We start from the raw sequence: 25309 nt of genomic DNA on the forward strand, positions 1-25309 counted from the left end.
AACTGAATATATTCATCAAATATTCATAAATGTTTATAAATATTTGATATTTGTTAAATAATAGCCTGTAATTATGGTAGAATGTTCTATATCTTTTACAGTTACAAATATACTATGTTTGGTTTCTCAGTAAATACTTGTTGAGTGTCTCCATGTACCAGACACTCTTCGAGGCTTTGAGGAGACATCGATGAATAGACTGGTCAAGGTCCCCGCCCCCAGGGGTTAAATTCTAGTATGGGGATTTAGACATTGAGCAAATAAATAAGAAAATATCAGGTAACTATTTATAGGAACTAATTAAAAGCCCACAAAAGTATGTGTGTATATCTATGTATACACACACCAACAATGATACTGTGATCAAAACTATCAAAGTGAGATTTAGAGAGTAAAAGAAGTACAATTGTAAAGTTGTTTAATTATGCTATTTTTAAAAGTGGGAAGACAGGGGAGAAATCTCAAAGTTCAAGATTTGACATTCTACAGAGTGGTATAAGTCACTTTTTTGCCTCGGTTCATTTTGGAGAAAGAAAAGATTTAACCATGCTTTCAATTCTTACCTAAATATTGACTTTGAAGTCATTTTCTACAATTCTGACATGAAAATTTGTATTTGGAGTCACAAAAAAGGATTTAAGAACATTTGATAAAATACCTATGTAATAGTTTTTGCAGATATAGTGTTTTAAGGAAGAAAAGAGTCACGGTTTTCAAGCTGTCAATCGCCTAGAGCTGTTCAACCTCCACTTTTTGTAAAAGAAAAGACCTCTGAATTGTCTACGATGGAAATTTAAATGAAATGTAGCTTTTACCACTAGGGAAAATTTAATGAAGGCTACGTGTGGCCTCTCAGTACTATTTTGGCACCTTCGTGTGAATCAGTATTTCAAAATAAGGAACTTTGAAAAGTAAAGGTGATTTAGAAATGGAAGTGATTTCCCTCATTCCCAGTTTGTGGAGGACTACGAGCCGACCAAGGCCGACAGCTATCGGAAGAAGGTGGTGCTGGACGGGGAGGAGGTGCAGATTGACATCCTGGACACAGCGGGGCAGGAGGACTACGCGGCCATTAGGGACAACTACTTCCGCAGCGGCGAGGGCTTCCTCTGTGTCTTCTCCATTACAGAAATGGAGTCCTTTGCAGCCACAGCCGACTTCAGGTACGTCAGGCGGTCGTGTCACGACACTGCGAACAGCTGCCTCCTCAGCAGCGAGTGGGCGGCGGGAGGCTCCTAACCTGACTGTCCTTCCCTCCCGCTGTGCTGGGTCCCTCTCTGACCTCAGCGTGGCTGTCCTCCGTGCGCGTGCGCTCACACGTGCAGGGCGCAGCCCCTCACCTCCAGGCCCCTCACCTCCCGGCCCTCACCTCCAGGCCCCTCACCTCCCGGCCCCTCACCTCCCGGCCGGCTCTGCCCGCGCCAGCTGCAGTGCAGCCGGAGTGTGACAGCCCGCACACGCAGAGTCTCCTCGTGTGTTCCTGAAGTATTTCCCCTTGGAGTACAGTACCGCTGCTGCCGTGAAAGCAGACGCCTGGATCGCATCACGGCTCTCTGACCCAGATTTTGAGTCTTTCTGTGTTAGTCACGCGTGTCTCAGCGCCTGTGTCGTGCCCAGCAGGCACATCGCCATCCTCCTCAAACACACACTGAACTTTTACTGAAAATAATACCACCATAGATTGACACGTAGATTGTTATACAATCTTTTTAGTATCTTATTTACTGTTTGTTTAATCGAAATCCGTCCTCCACTTGATTTGGGAGAGGGGATTGGGGAAGTGATAAAGGGGAGAGGTATTCTCTCTATACATAAGAAAAATACAGCATAAATAAGTTCTTGAGTAGTGTCATAATATAGCATGCATAAAAACAAATATTCTTTATGTATTTTTATTTACGTACACATGATCTGCTTTGGTATTGTGGGGCAGGTGCAAAGGAAGCATATAATATAACCTCTCTTTTCAACATTCACACAGCTGAGTTGAATAAGGCGTGAAACCCAGTGTCAGTTAGTGATAAAGAAGATATGGACAGTGGCTGTTACATGGGATCCAGGAGAGGAGAGGAGTTGGAGGCCTTCAAGAGATAGATAATCTTGAAGGATAACAAAGATTTCTAAAGATGAGGAAAGACATCATCCCTAATGTTTGGGCAGGAAACTGAACCAGGGCTTACACAAAGCATTCCTCTTCATGTATAGATGAAAGTCTCAAGAACTCAAAAGATTCTAAGAGAAGCTTCTTTGCAGAAAAGCATGTCACTGAGAAACTTAGGAAATGTAAATTTATTTGTAAAATTAAGTTTGCTGGTTTCTGTAAGGAAAAAGTTTTTGTACATGATAAAGTGAAAAGAGTGGCAGATTCTGGTAACTTCTATCCCTGAGAGACATATTGAAAGTTACCAATGGGGTAGAGGGGCGGGGCCTCGGCGAACGTGGCGTCATGACGCACCGGCGGCGACGTCGGGGTTTGTGTGCGCAAGAGGCCGCAGATAAAGGTTGGGTGCCTCGCGCCGGGGGCCGTTGGGAGGGAGCGCGCCCCCGCCCCCTCCCCGGCCCCCGCTCCCGCCCCGCCGCCGCCAGGGCCCTGCCTTCCCGTCGACCCCTGCCGGAGGGCTCTGGGCCACCTCCGCTCGTTCCCCGGTCGGGGCCGCAGGTACACGCCTGCTCCTTTGGGGGCGCGCGACCTGGGGGCTGCCATGGCCCCCAGCCACCTGTCGGTGCGGAAGATGAGGGAAGATGAGAAACCTTTAGTGCTGGAGATGCTGAAGGCTGGCGTGAAGGACACGGAGAACCGCGTGGCCCTTCATGCGCTGACCCGGCCGCCGGCCCTGCTCCTCCTGGCTGCGGCCAGCAGCGGCCTTCGCTTCGTCCTGGCCTCCTTTGCCCTGGCCCTCCTTCTGCCCATGTTCCTGGCTGTGGCGGCCATGAAGCTGGGCCTGCGGGCCCGTTGGGGCTCGCTGCCCCCGCCGGGCGGCCTCGGGGGGCCCTGGGTGGCAGTGCGGGGCTCGGGGGACGTGTGCGGGGTCCTGGCCCTAGCCCCGGGCTCCGGGGACGGGGCCCGGGTCACCCGCCTCTCAGTGTCCCGCTGGCACCGCCGCCGAGGCGTCGGCAGGCGCCTGCTGGCCTTTGCCGAGGCCCGGGTGCGAGCCTGGGCCGGCGGCATGGGGGAGCCCCGGGCGCGCCTCGTGGTCCCGGTGGCCGTGGCGGCGTGAGGTGTGGCCGGGCTGCTGGAGGGCTGTGGCTACCAGGCCGAGGGGAGCTGGGGCTGCATGGGCTACACGCTGGTGCGGGAGTTCAGCAAGGAACTGTGACTCCACCCCTGGGAAGGAGGACAGGCAGCACTCAGCACCCACTGTGTGCAGGCACTTCCACACCTTCCCTCCCTGAACACCCACCCACCCAGGGCCCAGCAGAGGGCAAGAGACCCTGCCACAGCCTGACACCCGTCCCTAGTGTTTGAACTTCTTAGAGAGGTCAACCCGTCCAAGCCCTGCCTCAGATTCTGTCTGCACTGAGAAATCTCTTTTGTCTGCCAAGCCTGTGTCGCTTGCGCTATGACATGTGGCAGGAGAGGAAGCCAAGCAAGTATGCCCCACACCCGGGCTAGGACTGGGGCAGGGACAAGGACCACCCCCACCCCGGGGCAGTGGGTGGGGGGCGATACCCTTGTTTGCAGGGGGTGCGGCTGTGGAGGCAGAAGGGGCTGAGTGAAGCCTCTGCAGGGGAGGGTTGTCTGCCTGGAGAGAGCCCCAGGGAGGGGGTGGTGGGCACAGGGCAGCCCGGCCAGCCCCCCTCCCCAGGAAGGTGGGAGCCCAGAGGGGCGGCCAGACCCATCTGGTTTTTTACACCCGTTTGTTAATAAAGCCTGTAACCGCTGGAAAAAAAAAAAGTAAGTTACCAGTCAGTGCTTATTCTTTCTTTCAAAAAATATTTGCGTGCTTATTCTATAGCAGATTCTGTTCTAAGTAATGGAATACATTTTGTCACCATAGTCACCAAAGCCAGAGTGGTATCTCAAGGGAATGAGGTATTTTTACGCCAAGAGAAAAAGTCTTGGGCTGTTGCTATTACAGAAAATAAGTGAATCATTCATTACCCTCTTGTCCTACCTCCAATGTATTGCCCTTCCCATAAATAAAAAATGTTCCTGGTAACTGACCAGGAGTAGGAAAGCCACTTTTGAGGTGGTCTGAATGGTGATAGAGAGTAGGCACTCACATGATCTGACCTGCAAAGTATAGCACAATGTCAGCTCCTCCTCTTAACTTTTTTTATTGTAGTTGATTTTTAAAAATCTTTTATTGAAGTATAGTTGATTTACAATGACATGTTAATTTCAGCTATACAGCAGAGTGATTCAGTTTTACATACCTAATTATTTTTTTATATTCTTTTCCATTATGCTTTATCATAGGATATTGAGTGTAGTTCTCTGTGCTATACAGTGGGACCTTGTTGTGTATCCATTTTATATGTAATAGTTTGCATCTGCTAATCCCAAACTCCCCCAACCCATTCCTCCTTGGCAACCCCAAGCCTCTCTTCTGTGTCTAAGTCTTTTTCCGTAGATAGGTTCATTTATATCATATTTTAGATTCCATACATAAGTGATATCATATGGTATTTCTCTTTCTGACTTGCTTCACGTGGTATGATCATCTCTAGTTGCATCCACATTGCTGCAAATGGCATTATTTCATTCTTTCTTATGGCTGAGTAGTATTCCATTTTATAGGCACCATATCTTCTTTATGCATTCACTCATCTGTTGATGGACATTTAGGCCATTTCGGTGTCTTTGCTGTTGCGACTAGTGCTGCTGAGAACACAGGGGCACATGTATCTTTTTTGAATTAGAGTTTTTTCTGGATATATGTCTAGGAGTGGGGTTGCTGGATCATGTGGTAATTCTTAGTTTTCTGAGGACCTTCCATACTATTTTCCACAATGACTGCACAAATTTACACTCCCACCAACAGTGTAGGAGGACTCCTGTTTCTCCATGCCCTCTCCAGCATTTGCTATTTGTAGACTTTTTAATAATGGTGTGAGGTGGTACATCAATGTAGTTTTGATTTGCATTTCTCTAATAATTGTCAGCTCCTAAATGTAGCCTTCCTGGGCCTCCTATCACGAAGGCAGAATCCACTGTTTCCTCATTGGTGATTGTGATATACTTTGCACAGCCCCAGTAGCACACTCACCACACTCTGACACTGAGATTGATTTCTGTATGCTGTGTGTTTTTCCTGACAAGGTAAAAACACTTGGAAACAGAACCCATTTCTTACCCATTTCAGTATCCCTGATACCCACATTTGGCACATTTGCCCACATATAACTTAGAGCGCTTATAAGTGTTCAATAGAAATGTTAGAAAACCCTGTTGCCTTTTGTGGTTCTCACTTTCCTCAAAATAAAAATGAAGCTTGACCAGTTTGTAAAGGTGCTTTTCTATTCTAAAATTTTATAATTGTCTCTCAAACTCCAAAGGGAGCATCACTTTAAGCAAAAATGCCGGTAATGATTACAGTCATCAGAAAGGTCACTGATCACCCTAACAAATTTAATGATAATGGAAAAGTTTAAAATATTGTGAGAATTACCAGAATGTGACACAGAGACACAGAGTGAGCAAATGCTGTTGGAAAAGTGGCCCTGATGGACTAGCTTGACACAGGGGGATGCAAACCTTCAGTCTGTTAAAAAAGAGAAAGCAGTATCTGCAAAGCACAGTAAAGCTAATTGCAGTATAACAAGGTATACTTGTATCAGTGGTACTTCATAAATTGTGTTGACAACAGGGGAAACCGGGTGTGGGGACATACAGGAACTCTGTCCTATCTTCACACCTTCTCTGTAAATCTGAAATCATTCTAATGTAAAGAGTTTGTTTTGAAAAAGCCTTTAGAGGGACTTTCCTGACAGTCCAGTAGTTAAGACTCTGCACTTCCACTGCAGGGGGTGCAGGTTCAATCCCTGGTTGGGGAACCAAGATCCCACATGCCACGCAGCCTGGCCAAAATGTAAAAAAGGTTTTAAAAACAAGGCATTTAGAATGAAGTTGCATTTGATACTTTCACTTCATGCCTCTACTGCCATATTTGTACTCTTCTTTGGTGTATTTTTCCTCCATCAATGAAGTGAATGTGAAGCTCAAATGATTGAGGGTAGATAAAGGAAGGCGTGCTGCTGGTTTCCGCCTGTGTAATAAATGAGCTCATTGTTCAGAAGCATAAATAAATGCCTGCATGTGTTATTTGTTATTCTAACACATAGAGATATTTCTTGCTCATTTCCTCTTATCCAGGGAGCAGATTTTAAGAGTAAAAGAAGATGAGAACGTTCCATTTCTGCTTGTTGGAAACAAATCAGATTTGGAAGATAAAAGGCAGGTTTCCGTAGAAGAGGCGAAAACCAGAGCCGACCAGTGGAACGTTAACTATGTGGAAACATCTGCCAAGACGCGGGCCAATGTTGACAAGGTAAAAGGGGACCCTCCTCACCACGACATCATGTTGAAATAGGTTGATTTGCTTAACTCGGCTCCATCTGTGTCTAGAGAGTCTGTTGAGACTTTCAGAGATTTAATACACGTTGATGTTTATCAGCCCTGAATGCTCAAGTACACTGTGTTAGGACTTTCTTGACTTCACCTTCTCCTTAGGTTCCCAAGGGGCATAAAAACATGAGACAACCACAGCAAGATGTACTTTTTTTTAAAGCACTGGCCAGATTCCTGACCTGAATCCCCCCTCTTTTTTTTTCCCCCTTTTCTTTTCCTGATTGGCTGGAGAATCTCTGAGCTGCCACCTGCCCATCCCCACTTAAGTTCTCCCAAGTGAAGGTGGCTCCCAAGATGAAGGAGCCCCGAGGGAGAGGGTTTTGAAATCTCTGTTACCACAGCTGCACTCCCCACTCTCCTCCTCTGATCTCCACCCGCTCGCCCCCCTCTCCACCCAGGGGAAGGAGAACTCCTCTGCCGTCTTCCCTCATCTTTGCACTTTGTGCAGATTGGCCCTTCCCGGAGACCGGATAAGGAACACCTTGGAGCCTTCCCGGGTGCCGTTCATCCAGCCCCCGACACCACTGTCCGCGTTCAGGAAGCCTGCTGGTGGGGCTGGAGCAGCTCTGGGTGGGAGCCCTTCCAGGGAGGCCTTTTCAGTCCCCAAGTATCCCGGCCCTACAAGTGCCTCAGGAAAACTAACATGCAGAAGGATTGCCTACAAAGCCTGATAAACTTAGGTTCCTGGGTCTTCTCCAGAGACTTGGATTAGTTTGCTCTGGGGTGAGTCCTAAGCATTTGCAGATCCAGCTAGCTCCTGGGTGTGCAGGTGGGGTGGCGGACCGCACTTGAAGTAACGCTGCCCTAGGTGTCCGCAGGTGTTGGTGAGCTGCTCTGCTGTGTCTGTAGATCCATAACCCTGGTCCGGAAATCCTGATGTTAAAAGCTTAGAGGTTCTTTCTGCCTGTTTACTGTAGGTGTGAAGACATTGTCATTTTAAGCTCACTTTTTTTTTCCAGTCACACGGTCAGATTCCTCTAAGTCCAGGATACCATTACAACATGCTACAAGAGTTTTACTCAGTAAACCAGTTTCTGCTAGTTACAGCAAATATTTTTTAATATACTAATGAAATATAGTTTAAGATTCACTGTGTATATGGTTTTGAAAGGCACCACAGAACAGTATCTTAGCATATATATACTTTGTTTCATCCTGTTTAATATCTCAAGCAGATGGTAGAACACACACTAAAACCTGTTTGAACTAAGGGGAATGGGGAGGAGAGGTGAACAGTAGCTGTCCAGCTCTGAGGCTTGCAGCAGTCCTGTGGTGTCACCTGCTGGCATCAGAGGCCCCGGGAAAGTACAGTCATGTACGTTGTCACAGTTATCACAGGAGGGGGAGAAAAAGACCAGCAACCCAATGGGAAAACAGTCAAAAAATATAGACACCCTTGTTGTAGAAAGAAGTACAAATTGCTTTTAAAGTTTAAAAGCGGCTTAGTCTAACTTAAAATAGGAAGCACAATTTAAAAACAGGACTTTTTTTTACCTGTTACATTGGGGAATAAAGCAACAAGACTGATGATAATACTGTTGACAGGAGTATGGGGAGGAGGGGAAAGGAATGCTCATATGTTCGTGGAAGGGCAATTTGGTAATTATCTATCAAAATTATGGCCCCACTAATTCAAGTTCTAAAATTTGTATAAAGTCATACATCCATGCATAAGTATGTTCAGCAGTAATCACTGAAGCATTATCTGTAGAAACAAAAGACTGGAAATATCCAAGTGCCCAATAACAGACTATTTTAAAGGCTGGTGCATCCATATATGGAGAAGGCAATGGCACCCCACTCCGGTACTCTTGCCTGGAAAATCCCGTGGACAGAGGAGCCTGGTAGGCTGTGGTCCATGGGGTTGCTAAGAGTCAGACATGACTGAGCAATTTCACTTTCTTTTTTCACTTTCATGCACTGGAGAAGGAAATGGCAACCCACTCCAGTGTTCTTGCCTGGAGAATCCCAGGGACACGGGAGCCTGGTGGGCTGCCATCTCTGGGGTCGCACAGAGTCAGACACAATGAAGCAACTTAGCAGCAGCAGCAGCAACATCCATATAATGGAATATTGTACAGCCATTAAAAAGAAATGAAGATAACTTCCCTGGTAGTACAGTTGATAAGAATCTGCCTCCCAGTGTAGGGGACCCAGGTTCATCCCTAGACCATGAAGATCTCACTATGCCGCGGAGCAAGTAAGCCTGTGCGCTGCAACTACTGAGCCTGTGTGCTGCAAGTACTGAAGCCCACACACCTGGAGCCTGTGCTCTGCGACAGGAGAAGCCACTGCAATGAGAAAAGCCTGTGCACCGCAACTAAGAGTAGCCCCCGCTCACCACAACTAGAGAAAACTTCCAGCAGCAGTGAAGACCTAGCAGGCCAAAAATAAGTATTTTTTTAAAATGAAGGTAGAGCTTAATGTGCTGATCTTCAGCATTAGGAAATGAAATACAGAACAGTAGCAGTAACTGTAGTTTGCTGCCATCTGTGTTTGAAACACATCATGCACACAGGCACATGTGTGTGTGTCTCAGGGGGATATGCAAGAATCTAGTACCTATGGCTGCCACCAGGTAGATGCATTTTTCACAAGCACCTCAGTGGCTGCAGAAAAGTAATGTGCAGCAACTCTTCAGCCACAGTGTGAGTCCACATCCTTCAGGCCCAACTCATTGTGCCCTCAGACACTTGCCTGGAGAATCCCATGGACAGAGGAGCCTGGTGGGCTAGAGTCCAAAGAGTTGCACAGAGTCGGACACAACTGAAGCAACTTAGCATGCATGCATGCACAGACACTTGTTAGTGATATTGAACTTTTAAATTATTATACTAATAGCTTTTAAATTATTATGCTAATATCTCCCATTATTTGCCAATTTCTAGACAGACAAAAATTGATAAATCCTAAAATACTGTGCAACAAGCAATTATTTTCTAGTGCCTGGTATCAGAATACTAAAGGAAGCAGTCATTTTCCACAGCTGTTTTTAAAAACGGGGCTGAAGAAAGGTTAATAAATGAAACTTTTATTAGATTACTTTAAAATAGTAATTGATAAAATATATTTGCTAATTATTAATTACTCAAATGTAATCCACTGGGTTACATCTTCGGAGCTATCACTTGCAGTGCTTTTTTATTTTTATCTTGAAAATTCAGATGGAAGATTACGTTATATTATGTAAGCAGATTTTACCCGAAAGTGTAGTTTAGAAAATCTTCCTGTTTTCCCATTTTTTTAATGTACTTGGAAGAAGCAGATTTTAGTTATTTACTTTCCTATCTTTGTATTCCCCAAATAAGATCTCTTTAATATTCATATATTACTCCCAGTGTTTACTGCTGTAATTCAGAGATGTACCAAGCACATATTATCTACTTGCTTTATTCTGTTTTCTTCTTTGTAGGTATTTTTTGATTTAATGAGGGAAATTCGGGCCAGAAAGATGGAAGACAGCAAAGAAAAGAATGGAAAAAAGAAGAGGAAAAGTTTAGCCAAGAGAATCAGAGAAAGATGCTGCATTTTATAATCAGAGCCCAAACTCCTTTCTTATCTTGACCATACTAATAAATATAATTTATAAGCTTTGCCATTGAAGGCTCAATTGACTGAAATTACTTTAACATTTTGGAAATTGTTATGTATCTCTAAAAGCATGAATTGGAACTGCACTGAAAGTCAAATTCACTTAAAAAGAAATTAATGTGGCTTCACCAAGAAGCAAAGTTCAACTTATTTCATAATTGCCTACATTTATCACGGTCCTGAATGTAGCGTGGGCGCTTGTGTTTTGCCGGCAGTCTTTCTTGAACTGTTCGAGAGGTGAGAATGGGGGTGGACAATGGGAGGAAAGGCTACTTCCTCTGGTTTATTATAAAGCTTAAATTTTATAACCATTTTAAAATGTCTTGGTCTTCTACTGCCTTGAAAAAAAAATGACAATTGTGAACATGATAGTTAAACTGTACCACTTTTTTTTAACCATTGTTATGCAAAATATAGAAGAAAAAGTGACTGGCATGATTGTTGCATATAGTTCAATTGAGAGTAATTCATCTGTGAACCTGCATTAATTACCTGGTGATTAACTTAGAAAAGTGGTGTAAACTTGTACATGGAAATTTTTTAATATGCCTTAATTTAGAAACTGAAAGATACCTGGTTACATCATTCTGGGTTGTATCCTCATAGTGCTGTGGACCCACTGCCCACGTGTCCTTGTGAGAGAATACGTGTCGGGATGGAGAACAACTTTTGTATAGAAGATGCTCAAGAAATAACTGCTAGAGTCTGTCCAAATGTAAAATGTGTGCCATACTCTGGTTCTTGAAAATGAAGTTCCAGAGCCCCTTGATTGCTTTTAATTAACTGTAAGGTAGTTTAAAAATGAAGGACCAGCATATACTTGTAAGATAATTTTAGACTATGAGGATTCAGTATGTCTCAGTGAACCCTTATTCTTGAAGATGCTGATCCCTGGAAATCCTTTTATGCAAGTGGTGAGCATGTGTTAAGATTTTGATCTCTTTGGAGCAGGGCATAAGAAAAGTGTCCACGGTGCTAATGCGTTTTGCACTAGACCACTTCGGGAAAGTAGTTGTGCTTGCCATCTGTTAACTTCTAAATTTGTATTCCTGAGGTTGCAGTTTGGCTGTGCGGGAGTTACTAGGAGTGTTTGTAGTCTGTGTTCATAATGAAGAACACTGTAGTTACATTTTCCTAAAGTTAACATCGAACAGCCAAACCTGAGGATAGTGCAGAAAACATGTTTGCCACCAAACAGTAGGCTGTGTCCCCATTGTACGGCATGCCCACTGAAGGGACATAATTTCAATGGGAAATATATCACCATCAGATTTTTCTTTTCTTCGGAATGGGACTAGGGCAGTTGTTTCAATAAAGTTTTGCTTTCTTTATGCTCAGTCTTAATTTCAGCAAGTCAAAGATGTGTTCAGGCATTCCAGGTAACAGATGTGTACGTAAAGCTAACACAAATAGGCTACTTAGGAACTGAACTCTTTAGATACTACATCCAGCTTGTCATGTTAAATATGTGTCCTTAAAGGGTTTGAGATGTACATCTTTCATTTCGTATTTTCCATAGGCTATGCCGTGTGCAGAATTAAAGCTCCCCATGTAAGCGCAGCCCTGCGGGCCCAGCAATCTCCACGTGTACTTGTTGCTGTCTCATTTAACCAGGGGTCCTAACCACTAATGTTGTGACTGTGCTTTGAGACCTTTCCTCTCCTGGGTACTGAGGTGCTATGAAGCCAAATGACAAAGACGCATCACATGTCTTAGGCTGATGCCACTACCCGACTGGTTTATTTGCAATTTGAGCCATTTAAAGACCAATAAACTTTCTTTTTTTAAATGTTTGTGGTGTTACTTGATGTTTACAATAGAACATGTAAAATTCAACCTGGGCATCCTTACCAGAGACTTGAAAACACCTCAGTCTTTTGAGCTATCAGTTTAGGGACTTCTGTGTGAGAAGAATCCTGTGCCAGATGTCCTCGGTCACAGGACCATCATTACTCAGGTTTAAGCAAGGCTCAGAAATGGCAGGGCCCCACATGCACAGTTGCATGGAAGGCACTCTTCTGCTGTCACCAGAGCCCTCCATTGTACTTGACTTTTCAAATACTACTCGACTCCTGAGTGGGTAGGTGGCCGCTTTATATTCATTTTGTAAATCAGACTGATCCCCAGAGACAATTCCATTTCCAGATTGTGGTAGGAGGAATCCCCTCTCCCCCTACCATCTCATCATACTTCAGGCTTTCACTCACATTTGATGTCTGTCTGGAAAACAGTCGTCACACAGCCCCTGGGCTAGAAATGATCTGGCCCAACATTGAACACAACCCTTCAAAATCCAATTCACTTTAATTTCTTAATTCATAAGCAGTGAGCACATTTATAATTGGCATAATTTTAATCTCACTGTATGGACCCATTCTTAACACCAATCAGGGGCATGATGTTGAACATTATATACTAAAAGGTTAGATTGAGTTGTCTCAAAGTGAATCAGAATGTCATTTTCAAAATTTTGTAACAAAACATAAAATTTAAAACTATCAAAGCATTTACCAGAACTTAATAGTTTTCAAACTAATCCTTTTTTTAAAAAAAATCCATCATTAAAAGTCCCCTTTAGCAAATTGCTTTGAAAGTGAAGAGTGGACAGACCAATGGAGTCCTTCATTCATGCCCTTAGTTTGTGATAGGTTTTTATGAACCACCTACTGTGGGCACTGCTGCGAATATAATAGGTGAAAGGACAGGCATGATGAGTTCAGGACAAGTACAGATTCACACAGAGGAAAGGACCTACAAGGAAAGCAAGTTTTAAAAAGATGAGAGATTAGGTCTCTTTATCCTGGGCCAGACACCCTATTTTTTACAACTGTAAACTCATATAATAGCAAACAGTGCATTCTACATGCAAGATACTGTGTATTTTTTAATTTAATATTAACTTTTTGAGGTACTTGCTATCCTAGCCCTTATCTTCCAGATGGAAAAACTAAGTTGAATAACTTGCCCAGAGCCAAAAAATGGCAAAATTATTAACAGATTGGAAACAAAGTAGTCTGGTCCCAAGTCCATGCTCTGAATCCCTGCACAGTGAAGGAGTAGAGGACAGAGTTAATGATTCAGGGGCCTGTACTATGGGGGGAACATCCAGGATTTTCCCCAAGCTGATTTCCTTCAGAGAGCTTGCGGAGGTTGCTGTGAACCAAGAGGCCTCTTGGGCATGCAGCCTGGTTGCTAAGAGAAAAATCAAGTGTGGAGGGAAAACCTTGTGCAGAGCTCAGCTGTGCAGTCAGCCTTACAGTGCTTTTTCCATAACATCAGTCAGGAGGCAGCATTCTTTGGCAGGCAAGAAGCCTGTATCCTACGTTTCTTTAACTGCAAAAAATTTCCTAGTCATTTGCCCCAACAGCACTGCCTGCAGCTGTTGTGGACAGCTGCCTGGAGACGCATGAAGGTAGATAGGGAGGGACGTTCAGCCATCTGTATTCTCAGTCCTCACAGAAGCACCATTTCTGGGGAGAGTGAGGGGCCCAGAGAGCATTTAACATCTGTTTAAGAAAGGCCATGATGGTCCAGTGGTTAGGACTCGGCGCTTTCACTGCCAGGGCCAAGTTCAATCCTCAGGGAAATAAGATCCTCCAAGCCATGCAGTACAGCCAAGGGGAAAAAAAAAAAAAAAAAGGCCGTGAGAACTGTGATAACTTACACAGCTAATCAGATAGAAGAACAAGATCACTTTTATCAAAAGCCCTAAGGAAAGAAAACAGCCAAAGTGTTCAGGTGCTTGCAAGCTCCTAGCAGCTAGAAAGTGCTCCTAAGGACAAAGTCAAACAACCAAAAAGTAAAAGTCAAGCCTTGTTGAATTAGAAGGGAAAGAAGCAGGTATGAGAGCTAACTTCTGGGCCTTGGCCCAAGGAATCGCATGCTGTTGCCCTGAGCATTGCACCATTACATGCAAACTCTTGTTTATGACCAACCTAGACAGCATATTAAAAAGCAGAGGCATTACTTTGCCAAAAAAGGTCCATCTAGTCAAAGCTATTGGCAGTTTGATCTCTGGTTCCTCTGCCCTTTCTAAAACCAGCTTGAACATCTGGAAGTTCACAGTTCACGTATTACTGAAGCCTAGCTTGGAGAATTTTGAGCATCACTTTTCTAGTGTGTGAGAGGAGTGCAGCTGTGTGATAGTTTGAGCATTCTTTGGCATTGCCTTTCTTTGGGATTGGAATGAAAACTGACCTTTTCCAGTCCTGTGGCCACTTCTGAGTTTTCCAAATTTGCTGGCATATTGACTGCAGCACTTTCACAGCATCATCTTTCAGGATTTGAAATAGCTCAACTGGAATTCCATCACCTCCACTAGCTTTGTTCATAGTGATGCTTTCTAAGACCCACTTGACTTCACATTCCAGGATGTCTGGCTCTAGGTGAGTGATCACACCATCATGATTATCTGGGTTGTGAAGATCTTTTTTGTACAGTTCTGTGTATTCTTGCCACCTCTTCTTAATATCTTCTGCTTCTGTTAGGTCCATACCATTTCTGTCCTTTATTGAGCCCATCTTTGCATGAAATGTTCCCTTAGTATCTCTAATTTTCTTGAAGAGATTTCTAGTCTTTCCCATTCTGTTGTTTTACTCTATTTCTTTGCATTGATCACTGAGGAAGGCTTCTTTATCTCTCCTTGCTATTCTTTGGAACTCTACATTCAGATGGGAATATCTTTCCTTTGCTTTTTGCCTCTCTTCTTTTCATGGCTATTTGTAAGCCCTCCTCAGACAGCCATTTTGCTTTTTTACGTTTCTTTTCCATGGGGATGGTCTTAATCCCTGTCTCCTATACAGTGTCACGAACCTCCATCCATAGTTCATCAGGCACTCTATCAGATGTAGTCCCTTAAATCTATTTCTCACTTCCACTGTATAATCATAAGGGATTTGATTTCAGTCATACCTGAATGATCTAGTGATTTCTCCCTACTTTCTTCAATTTAAGTCTGAATTTGGCAATAAGGAGTTCATGATCTGATCTACAGTCCGCTCCCAGTCTTGTTTTTGCTGACTGTATAGAGCTTCTCCATCTTTAGCTGCAAAGAATGTAATCAATCTGATTTCGGTGTTGACCATCTGGTGATGTCCATGTGTAGAGTCCTCTTGTGTTGTTGGAAGAGGGTGTTTGCTATGACCATTGCATTCTCTTGGCAAAACTCTATTAGCCTTTGCCCTGCTTCATTCTGTACTCTAAGGACAAATCTGCCTGTTATTGAAGGTGTTTCTTGACTTCCTACTTTTGCATTCCAGTCCCCTATAATGAAAAGGAATCTTTTTTTGGTGTTAGTTCTAAAAGGTCTTGTAGGTCTTCATAGAACCGTTCAACGTCAGCTTCTTCAACATTACTGGTAGAGTTCCAGAAAAACATCTATTTCTGCTTTATTGACTATGCCAAAGCCTTTGGCTATATGAATCACAATAAACTGTAGAAAATTCTGAAAAAGATGGAATATCAGACCACCTGACCTGCCTCTTGAGAACCCTGTATGCAGGTCAGGAAGCAACAGTTAGAACTGGACATGGAACAACAGACTGGTTCCAAATAGGAAAAGGAGTACATCAAGGCTGTGTATTGTCATCCTGCTTATTCAACTTATATGCAGAGTACATCATGAGAAATGCTGGGCTGGAAGAAGCACAAGCTGGAATCAAGATTGCCGGGAGAAATATCAATAACCTCAGATATGCAGATGATACCACCGTTATGGCAGAAAGTGAAGAAGAACTAAAGAGCCTCTTGATGAAAGTGAAAGAGGAGAGTGAAAAAGTTGGCTTAAAGCTCAATATTCAAAAAACTAAGATCATGGCATCCGGTCCCATCACTTCATGGCAAATAGATGAGGAAACCGTGGAAACAGTGTCAGACTTTATTTTTCTGGGCTCCAAAATCCCTGCAGATGGTGATTGCAGCCATGAAATTAAAAGACACTTATTCCTTGGAAGGAAAGTTATGACCAACCTAGATAGCATATTAAAAAGCAGAGACATTACTTTGCCAACAAAGGTCCGTCTAGTCAAGACTATGTTTTTTCCAGTAGTCATGTATGGATGTGAGAGTTGGACGGTGAAGAAAGCTTAGCACCGAAGAATTGATGCTGTGAATTGTGGTGTTGGAGAAGACTCTTGAGAGTCCCTTGGACTGCAAGGAGATCCAACTAGTCCATCCTAAAGGAAATCAGTCCTGGGTGTTCATTGGAAGGACTGATGTTGAAGCTGAAACTCCAGTACTTTGGCCACCTCATGCTAAGAGTTGACTCATTTGAAAAGACCCTAATGCTGGAAGGATTGGGGGCAGGAGGAGAAGGGGATGACAGAGGATGAGATGGCTGGATGGCATCACCAACTCGATGGACATGGGTCTGGATAGACTCCAGGAGTTGGTGATGGACAGGGAGACCTGGCGTGTTTCGATTGATGGGGTCACAAAGAGTCGGACACGACTGAGCAACTGAACTGAACTGAGTCAAAGCTATAGTTTTTCCATTAGTCATGTATGGATGTGAGACTTGGACTATAAAGAAAGCTGAGTGCCAAAGAATTGATGCTTTTGAACTGTGATGTTGGAGAAGACTCCTAAGAGTCCCTTGGACAGCAAGGAGATCCAACCAGTCCATCCTAAAGGAAATTAGTCCTGAATATTCATTGGAAGGACTGATGCTGAAGCTGAAACTCCCATCCTTTGGCCACCTGATGCAAAGAACTGACTCATTGGAAAAGACCCTGGTGCTGGCAACGATTGAATGCTGGAGGAGAATGGGATAACAGAGGATGAGATGGTAGGATGGTGTCACCAACTCAATGGACATGAGTTTGAGTAAGCTCTGGGAGTTTGTGATGGCCAGGGAAGCCTGGCATGCTTCAACCCATGGGGTCACAGAGTCGGACACAACTGAGAGATTGAACTGAACTATTGCCAACTCTGTTGTTTACAGACTGATCTTTGTAATGGGTGCCAATTTGGTGAAAAGGTATTTGAATGATGTTTCTGGATACCTCGAAGTTGGCTTAGAAGGAACTTGGAATTCAGTTTGAACTTAGTCTTCGGGTCTCCTTAGTCTCCTCTAGTCAATGACAATTCATAATAGAACTAAGATCCCACATGCCCTGTGGCCAAAAGATTAAAAAAAAAGAGGAACTGAGAGCATGTGACATAGAAAGCACCCATTAAGTGTGACTCTCACTAGGAACACGTCTAAATCCCACACAGGACTTTCCTAGTGGTCCAATGGCTCAAGACTTCACATTTCCAATGCAAGTGGTGTGGGTTTGATCCCTGGTTGGGGAACTAAGAACCTGAAAGTCGTATGGCATGGCCAAAAAGAAAAAAAATCCCACTCCAGTTCAAGACCCACCTCTTTGCAGTTGGTAGATAGTTGGGATATAAAATAGTGGGTGGACCTTGTAGTCAAAAGATAAGTGATGTCCAAGATGTGGGGAAACACAAATCCAGGTGGGGGAGGGGGCAGTATGGCAGAGTCTTCAAATATGAAAACCATATATCTTAACATTCATAAAATTCCCTTTTTCTCTATCTCTCTAAAGAAATAACTGCACATGTGCCCAGAGTCATGCCCAAGGTGGCTCACTGTAGCACTGCTTACCAGAAGAACACTGAGAACTACCTAAATGTCTGGAAAGTGAGGAATTGGCTGAAGAAACATAGACAATCCATACTATACAACAGTTTGAAGGGACAGTCTAGAGATATTTATCAGTATAGAAAAGTCTTTAAAATATTCTTGGGTCAAACATGCGTCTTTGGGACTTCCCTGGCAGTCCAATGGTTAAGACGCTGTGCTTGCAATGCAGGGGACATGAGTTCAATCCCTAGTCGGGAAACTAAGATCCCACATGTCACACAATGCTGCCAAAAGCTTTTTTTTTTTATTTAAAAATATATCTTTGACCATGGTACAAACATTATAACTTTTTTGTAAAACCCGTATACAAACAACACCATATACATCTATGAGTTTGTTTATCTTGAGAAAGCTAATTTTTTTAATCTAGACGAATATACTGAAATACATAATAATGGTTACTCATGAGAGAATGCTGAAAAGGGAAAGGATTTGAGGGTTTAAACTTTATCCTTTTTTTAAAAAAAAAGCATTTTAGGTCAACCTGGGGGATTGTCAGGTTGACAGCTTTTTAAAAAGAAAAAAATTATTTTTGGCTGTGCCGGGTCTTTGTTGCTACACAGACTTTTCTGTAACTGCAGTGAGCAGGGGCTACTCTCTAGCTGTGATACACAGGCTTCTCTTGTTGCGGAGCACAGGCTCTAGAGTGCACGGGCTTCAGTAGTTGCAATTCCTGGGCTCTAGGGCACAGGCTCAATAGCTGTGGTGCATGGGCTTAGATGCTCCTCAGCATGTGGGCTCTTCTCAGATCAGGGATCACACCTGTGTTTCCTGCATTGGCAGGTAGATTCTTTACCACTGAGCCACCAGGGAAGTCCTATCCTGTCATTTTTAAATGAAGGATGCATTCATGTATTACCCACATAATTGAAATTAATTTTCTTAATTATATGATTACATGTAGCCAAAGTCCTCAAACCTAGAATATATAGAGAACGCTCAAAACTCAACATTAAAGAAAAAGCAATCAGAAAATGGACGAAAGAAACATAAGTGGCGAATAAACACATGAAAAGATGTTCGTCATCTTTAGCCATTAGGGAAATGCAAATTTAAGACACTGTCAGAAGAGTTAGATGACAAGTCACAGACTGAGAGAAAATATTTGCAAAACACACATCTGTTAAAGGACTGTTGTACAAAATATGCAATGAATTCTTCAATCTTAACGTTAAGAAAATAACCCAATTTTTTTAAATGGGCCTAAGAGACACCTCATCAAAGAAGATATTCAGATAACAAACAAGCACATGAAAAAACATTCCACATCATGGGTCATCAAGGAGATGCAAACTAAAGCAACAAGGTGATAGTACTACACACCTATTAGAATGACAACACCAAGTGCTGGTGAGACTGTGGAACAGTAAGTATTCTCATTTATTGCTGGTGGGAATGCAAAATGGTATAGGCCCTTTGGAAGACAGTTTGGTGGTTTCTTCAAAAACTACAAATAAATTTTTGGGACTTCCCTTGTGGTCCAGTGGTTAAGAATCCTTCTTGCAAGGCAGGGGACATGGGTTCCATCCCTGGTGGGAGAACTAAGATCTCACATGGTTTGAAGCAAGTAAGCCCACGGACTGCAACTAAGACCTGCTGCAGGTCTTCAGTTCAGTTCAGTCGCTCAGTTGTGTCCAACTCTTTGCGACCCCATGAACCACAGCAAGCCAGGCCTCCCTGTCCATCACCAACTCCTGGAGTCCACCCAAACCCATGTCCATCGAGTCAGTGATGCCATCCAACCATCTCATCCTCTGTCGTCCCCTTCTCCTCCTACCCTCAATCTTTCCCAGCATCAGGGTCTTTTCAAATGAGTCAGTTCTTCACATTGGTGGCCAAAGTATTGGAGTTTCAGCTTCAACATCAGTCCTTCCAATGAACACCCAGGACTGATCTCCTTTAGGATGGACTGGTTTGATCTTGCAGTCCAAGGGACTCTCAAGAGTCTTCTCCAACACCACAGTTCAAAAGCATCAATTCTTTGGCACTCAGCTTTCTTTATAGTCCAACTCTCACATCCATACATGACCACTGGAAAAACCATAGCCTTGACTAGATGGACCTTTTTTGGCAAAGTAATTAATGTCTCTGCTTTTAAATATGCTGTCTAGGTTGGTCATAACTTTCCTTCCAAGGAATAAGTGTCTTTTAATTTCATGGCTGCAATCACCATCTGCAGGGATTTTGGAGCCCCCAAAAACCAAAGTCAGCCACTGTTTCCCCATCTATTTGCCATGAAGTGATGGGACCAGATGCCATGATCTTAGTTTTCTGAATGTTGAGCTTTAAGCCAAATTTTTCACTCTCCTCTTTCACTTTCATCAAGAGGCTCTTTAGTTCCTCTTCACTTTCTGCCATAAGGGCGGTGTCGTCTGCATATCTGAGGTTATTGATATTTCTCCAGGCAATCTTGATTCCAGCTTGTGCTTCTTCCAGCCCAGCGTTTCTCATGATGTACTCTGCATATAAGTTGAATAAGTAGGGTAACAATATACAGCCTTGATGTACTCCTTTTCCTATTTGGAGCCAGTCTTTTGTTTCATGTCCAGATCTAACTGTTGCTTCCTGACCTGCATACAGATTTCTCAGGAGGCAGGTCAGGTGGTCTGGTATTCCCATCTCTTTCAGAATTTTCTACAGTTTATTGTGATCCACACAGTCTAAGGCTTTGGCATAGTCAATAAAGCAGAAATACATGTTTTTCTGGAACTCTCTTGCTTTTTCGATGATCCAGCGTATGTTGGCAATTTGATCTCTGGTTCCTCTGCCTTTTCTAGAACCAGCTTGAACATCTGAAATTTCACGATTCACATATTGCTGAAGCCTGACCTTAGTAACTTAAAAAATATATGTATAACTGTTAAAAAAAATGTGGTTTTGGCATAAGAATAGACAAATAGATCAATGGAATAGAATTTAGAGTCCCAAAACAAATCTTCACATTTATAGTCAATCTGTATTGGACCAAGGTGCCAAGACAATTGAGTGGAAAAGAGTAGTTTTTCAACAAAATTGTGCTGGGACTGGATATCCACAAACAAAAGAATGAAATTGTATTCTTTCTTCATACCATATACAAAATTAACCCAAAATGGATCCCTGACCTAAAACATGAGAACAAAACTACAAAACTCTTAGAAGAAAAGAGAAGTAAATCTTTATAACCTTAGATTCGGCAAAGCCTACTAAGCTATAACACACACAGAACAAAAAAATTAATTGAACTTCATCAAAATTTAAAACTTTTGTGCTTCACAGAATACCATCAAGAAAGCATAAAGACAACCCCCCAAATAAAATACTTGCAAATCTTGTATCTGTTAAAGAATTTGCATCTAGACTATTAAGAAACCTACAACTCAACAATTAAAGTACAACCCAATTTAAAATGCACAAAAGTTCCAAGTAAACATTTTTCCCCCCAAGGAAATATGGAAATAGCCAATAAGCCAATGAAAAGATGCTCAGAGGCAGAATCAAGATGGTGCAATAGGATGTGAAAGTCACTTCCTCCCACAAATGCATCAAAATACATCTAATACCTACTCAACGCTGGCCTAACTCAAACTCCCAAAACTCCGAGAAAGATCTCCACATAACCACAGAACCAGGTAGGATGAAAGGAGGAGGGGGAAGGAATCAGGACAGAACCTATGCCCCTGGGAGGGGCCTGTGAAAGATGAAAGGTTCCCGCAGCCTGGGAAGGCCCTTCACCAGTGGGGTGATCAGTCAGGACAGAAAAGGAGTTTGAGAGGCTCAGTGAGACAGGCAGTTTGCAGCACACCCAGCAGCACGACCTGCACAGGTGGTCTGCGCCACCTCCCCACGCCCTCCAGACTGAGACTCACATCGACTGTGCATGTGGGCGCTGGATGCTGGATGCTGAAACTCTGGCTTCAGCAGACAGACACGGGGAGAAGACTGGGACGGGCTGCATGGAGACAGCCTGAAGGGGCTGGAGCCTTGCTCTTGGCTCACAGTGGGCTTGACACTGCCACTGAAATCTCATTGTTGGGACTTGCCTGGTGGTCCAGAGGTTAAGACTTCACCTTTCAGTGCAGCGGGTACAGGTTTGTTTGATCCCTGGTCAGGGAACTAAGATCCCATGTACCTTGCAGTCAAAAAACTAAAACACATAACAGAAGTAATATTGTACAAATTCAATAAGGACTTTTAAAATAGTCCACACAGGAAGATCTCACATACTGCAGAACAGCTGAGCCCATGTGCCACAACTATTGAGTCTGTGCTCTAGTGCCTGGGATCCACAGCTATTGAAGCCTGCGCTCTCTAGAGCCCATGCTCCACAAGAGAAAGCACCACAATGAGAAGCTCTTGACCACAACTAGAGAGTAGCCACAGCTCTCTGCAACCATAGAAAGCCCATGTGCATCAACAAAGAGCCAGCACAGCCAAAAATAAATTTTTAAAAATCAAGAGAATTCCCTTGAAATAACAAAAGGTACCCCAATGTTCATTGCAGTACTATTTACAACAGTCAAGACATGGAAACAACATAAATGTCCCTTGACAGATAAATGGATAAAGAAGATGTAATGTATATGTGTGTGTGTGTTTGTGTGTGTGTATGTAGGCATGAATATATAAATGGAATACTACTCAGCCATAAAAAAGAATGAAATAATGTCATTTGCAGCAACATGTTTGGATCTAGAGATTATCATACTAAGTAAAATCAGAAAAAGACAAATACCATATGATATCACTTATATGTGGAATCTAAAATATGACACAAATGAATTTATCTATGAAACAGAAACAGACTCACAGACCTAGAGAACAGACTTGTGATTGCCAAGGGCAGGGGAAAGGGTAGGATTGGGCATTCAGGATTATGTAGTATGAATGAACAACAAAGTGCTATTGTATAGCACAGGGTACTATATTCAATATCCTGTAATAAACCATAATAAAGGTGAATATGAAAAAGAATATATATATAACTGGATCACTTTGCTGTACAGCAAAAAATAACACATTGTAAATCAACTATACTGCATATAATATATATACCAAATAGGAAAAGGAGTACGTCAAGGCTGTATATTGTCACCCTACTTATTTAACTTATATGCAGAGTACATCATGAGAAACGCTGGGCTGGAGGAAACACAAGCTGGAATCAAGATTGCCTGGAGAAATATCAATAACCTCAGATATGCAGATGACACCACCCTTATGGTAGAAAGTGAAGAGGAACTAAAGAGCCTCTTGATGAAAGTGAAAGAGGAGAGTGAAAAAGTTGGCTTAAAGCTCAACATTCAGAAAACTAAGATCATGGCATCTGGTCCCATCACTTCATGGCAAATAGATGGGGAAACAGTGGAAAGAGTGGCTGACTTTATTTTTCTGGGCTCCAAAATCCCTGCAGATGGTGATTGCAGCCATGAAATTAAAAGACACTTATTCCTTGGAAGGAAAGTTATGACCAACCTAGATAGCATATTAAAAAGCAGAGACATTACTTTGCCAACAAAGGTCCGTCTAGTCAAGGCTATGGTTTTTCCAGTGGTCATTTATGGGTGTGAGAGCTGGACTGTGAAGAAATCTGAGCACTGAAAAATTGATGCTTTTGAACTGTGGTGTTGGAGAAGACTCTTGAGAGTCCCTTGGACTGCAAGGAGGTCCAACCTGTCCATCCTAAAGGAGATCAGTCCTGGGTGTTCATTAATAGGACTGATGTTGAAGCTGAAACTCCAATAATTTGGCCACCTGATGCAAAGAGCTGACTCATTTGAAAAGACCCCGATGCTGGGAAAGATTGAGGGCAGGAGGAGAAGGGGACGACAGAGGATGAGATGGTTGGATGGCATCACCAACTCAATGGACATGGGTTTCGGTGGACTCCAGGAGTTGGTGATGGACAGGGAGGCCTGGCTGCTACAGTTCATAGGGTCGCAAAGAGTTGGACACAACTGAGCCACTGAACTGAACTGAACTGATACTATGCAGGCTTGGCAAAGTTATATAGAAACTAGAAGTCTGATCGGAGAAGGCAATGGCACCCCACTCCAGAGCTCTTGCCTGGAAAATCCCATGGACGGAGGAGCCTGGTAGGCTGCAGTCCATGGGGTCGCGAAGAGTCGGACATGACTGAGCGATTTCACTTTTACTTTTCACTTTTATGCGTTGGAGAAGGAAATGGCAACCCACTCCAGTGTTCTTACCTGGAGAATCCCAGGGATGGGGTCGCACAGAGTCAGACACGACTGAAGTGACTTGGCAGTAGCAGAAGTCTGATACACTACTGATGGAAATAAGTCTTGATAAAAGCAAAACAAAGTGGGGCGCGCGGTGCTGGTGCAGCAACGTTGTGAATCTCCTGCTGCGTGGCAGTGAGTGTGTGCTTTTCCCAGCCCAACCGGGACCTTCCGCAGGCATGAGCTCTAACCGCGCCATCACCATCTTCTATCCCCCCACGTGGGGTGCTTGCAGGAGGCCATGAAGCGGGGCTGGACCGCGGTCAGTGTTCGAGGGAAAGACACTGATGTTCTTGGTGTGGAGAAGATGTCAGTGGCCAAACTGTAGGATGAAAGGACAGTGCGGAAGGTCTGTGCTCTGGATGATAAGGTCTGCATGGCATTCGCCAGCCTCACTGCTGACGCAAGGATAGTCACCAACAGGGCCCGGATGGAATGCCAGAGCCACCGGCTAACTGTGGAGGAACTGGTCACCACGGAGTACATCACCCGCTCTATCGCCAGTCTGAAGCAGCACTACACACACAGCAAGGGGCGCGGGCGGTTTGGCATCTCTGCCCTCGTTGTGGGTTTTGACTTTGATGGCACCTCCGGACTCCATCAGACTGACCTCTCGGGCACATACCATGCCTGGAAGGCCAACGCTATAGGCCGGGTTGCCAAGTCAGTGCATGAATTCCTAGAGAAGAATTATAGTGAGGAAGCCATTGAAACGATCTGACTATTAAGCTGGCTATCAGGGTCCTTCTGGAAATGGTTCACTCGGGTGGCAAAAACACAGACCTTGCTTTTGTGAGGCGAGATCAACCCCTCAAGATTTTAAATCCTGAAGAAATTGAGAAGTACATTGCTGAGATTGAAAAAAGAAGAAGAAAATGAAAAGAAGAAACAAAAGAAAGCATCATGATGAAATGAAATTTTGCTTGTAACAATTTTTAAATTCAAATCATGGCTGATTTCCAAAATGATGCATAGGCATTTCCATTCCATTTATCTGTACTGTCCAAGTGTCCTACAATAAATTTGCCTATTTTTTTTTTAAGTAAAACAAAGATGTTCAATGTTTTTACTCATTATGGAAATTCACATCAAAACCACAATGAGATCATACTTCATCTTCACTAGAAAAGAATGGCTGTGATCAAAAAGACAGTAAGTATTGGTGATGTTGTGGAGGCATCAGAAGCTTCATACACTGCTGGTGAGAATGTAAAATAGTATAACTGCCTTGGAAAACAGTTTGGCTATTCTTGAGAAGATTAAACATAGAGTGATCAT

General features: G+C 43.4%; 1 protein-coding gene and 2 pseudogenes across 1 annotated transcript in view; all 3 read left to right on the forward strand.

Annotated features, from left to right (window-relative positions):
- The window catches only part of RALA (RAS like proto-oncogene A), a 70377-nt gene extending 58426 nt beyond the window's left edge, over positions 1-11951 (forward strand). Inside the window, exons 3-5 of the mRNA XM_020885357.2 lie at positions 955-1163; positions 6317-6491; positions 9984-11951. Coding sequence (XP_020741016.1) covers positions 955-1163; positions 6317-6491; positions 9984-10106 — 507 coding nt within the window. The 3' untranslated portion in view covers positions 10107-11951. The remainder of the gene's footprint in view (positions 1-954; positions 1164-6316; positions 6492-9983) is intronic.
- On the forward strand, positions 2662-6341 carry LOC139034801 (probable N-acetyltransferase 14 pseudogene; annotated as a pseudogene).
- A 12259-nt stretch (positions 11952-24210) lies between the features above and the next one.
- LOC110132189 (proteasome subunit alpha type-7 pseudogene) lies at positions 24211-25012 on the forward strand (annotated as a pseudogene).
- Positions 25013-25309: the final 297 nt, after the last annotated feature.

The sequence above is a fragment of the Odocoileus virginianus genome, chromosome 1 (genome assembly GCF_023699985.2).
Source record: "Odocoileus virginianus isolate 20LAN1187 ecotype Illinois chromosome 1, Ovbor_1.2, whole genome shotgun sequence".
NCBI classification, from domain to species: domain Eukaryota; kingdom Metazoa; phylum Chordata; class Mammalia; order Artiodactyla; family Cervidae; genus Odocoileus; species Odocoileus virginianus.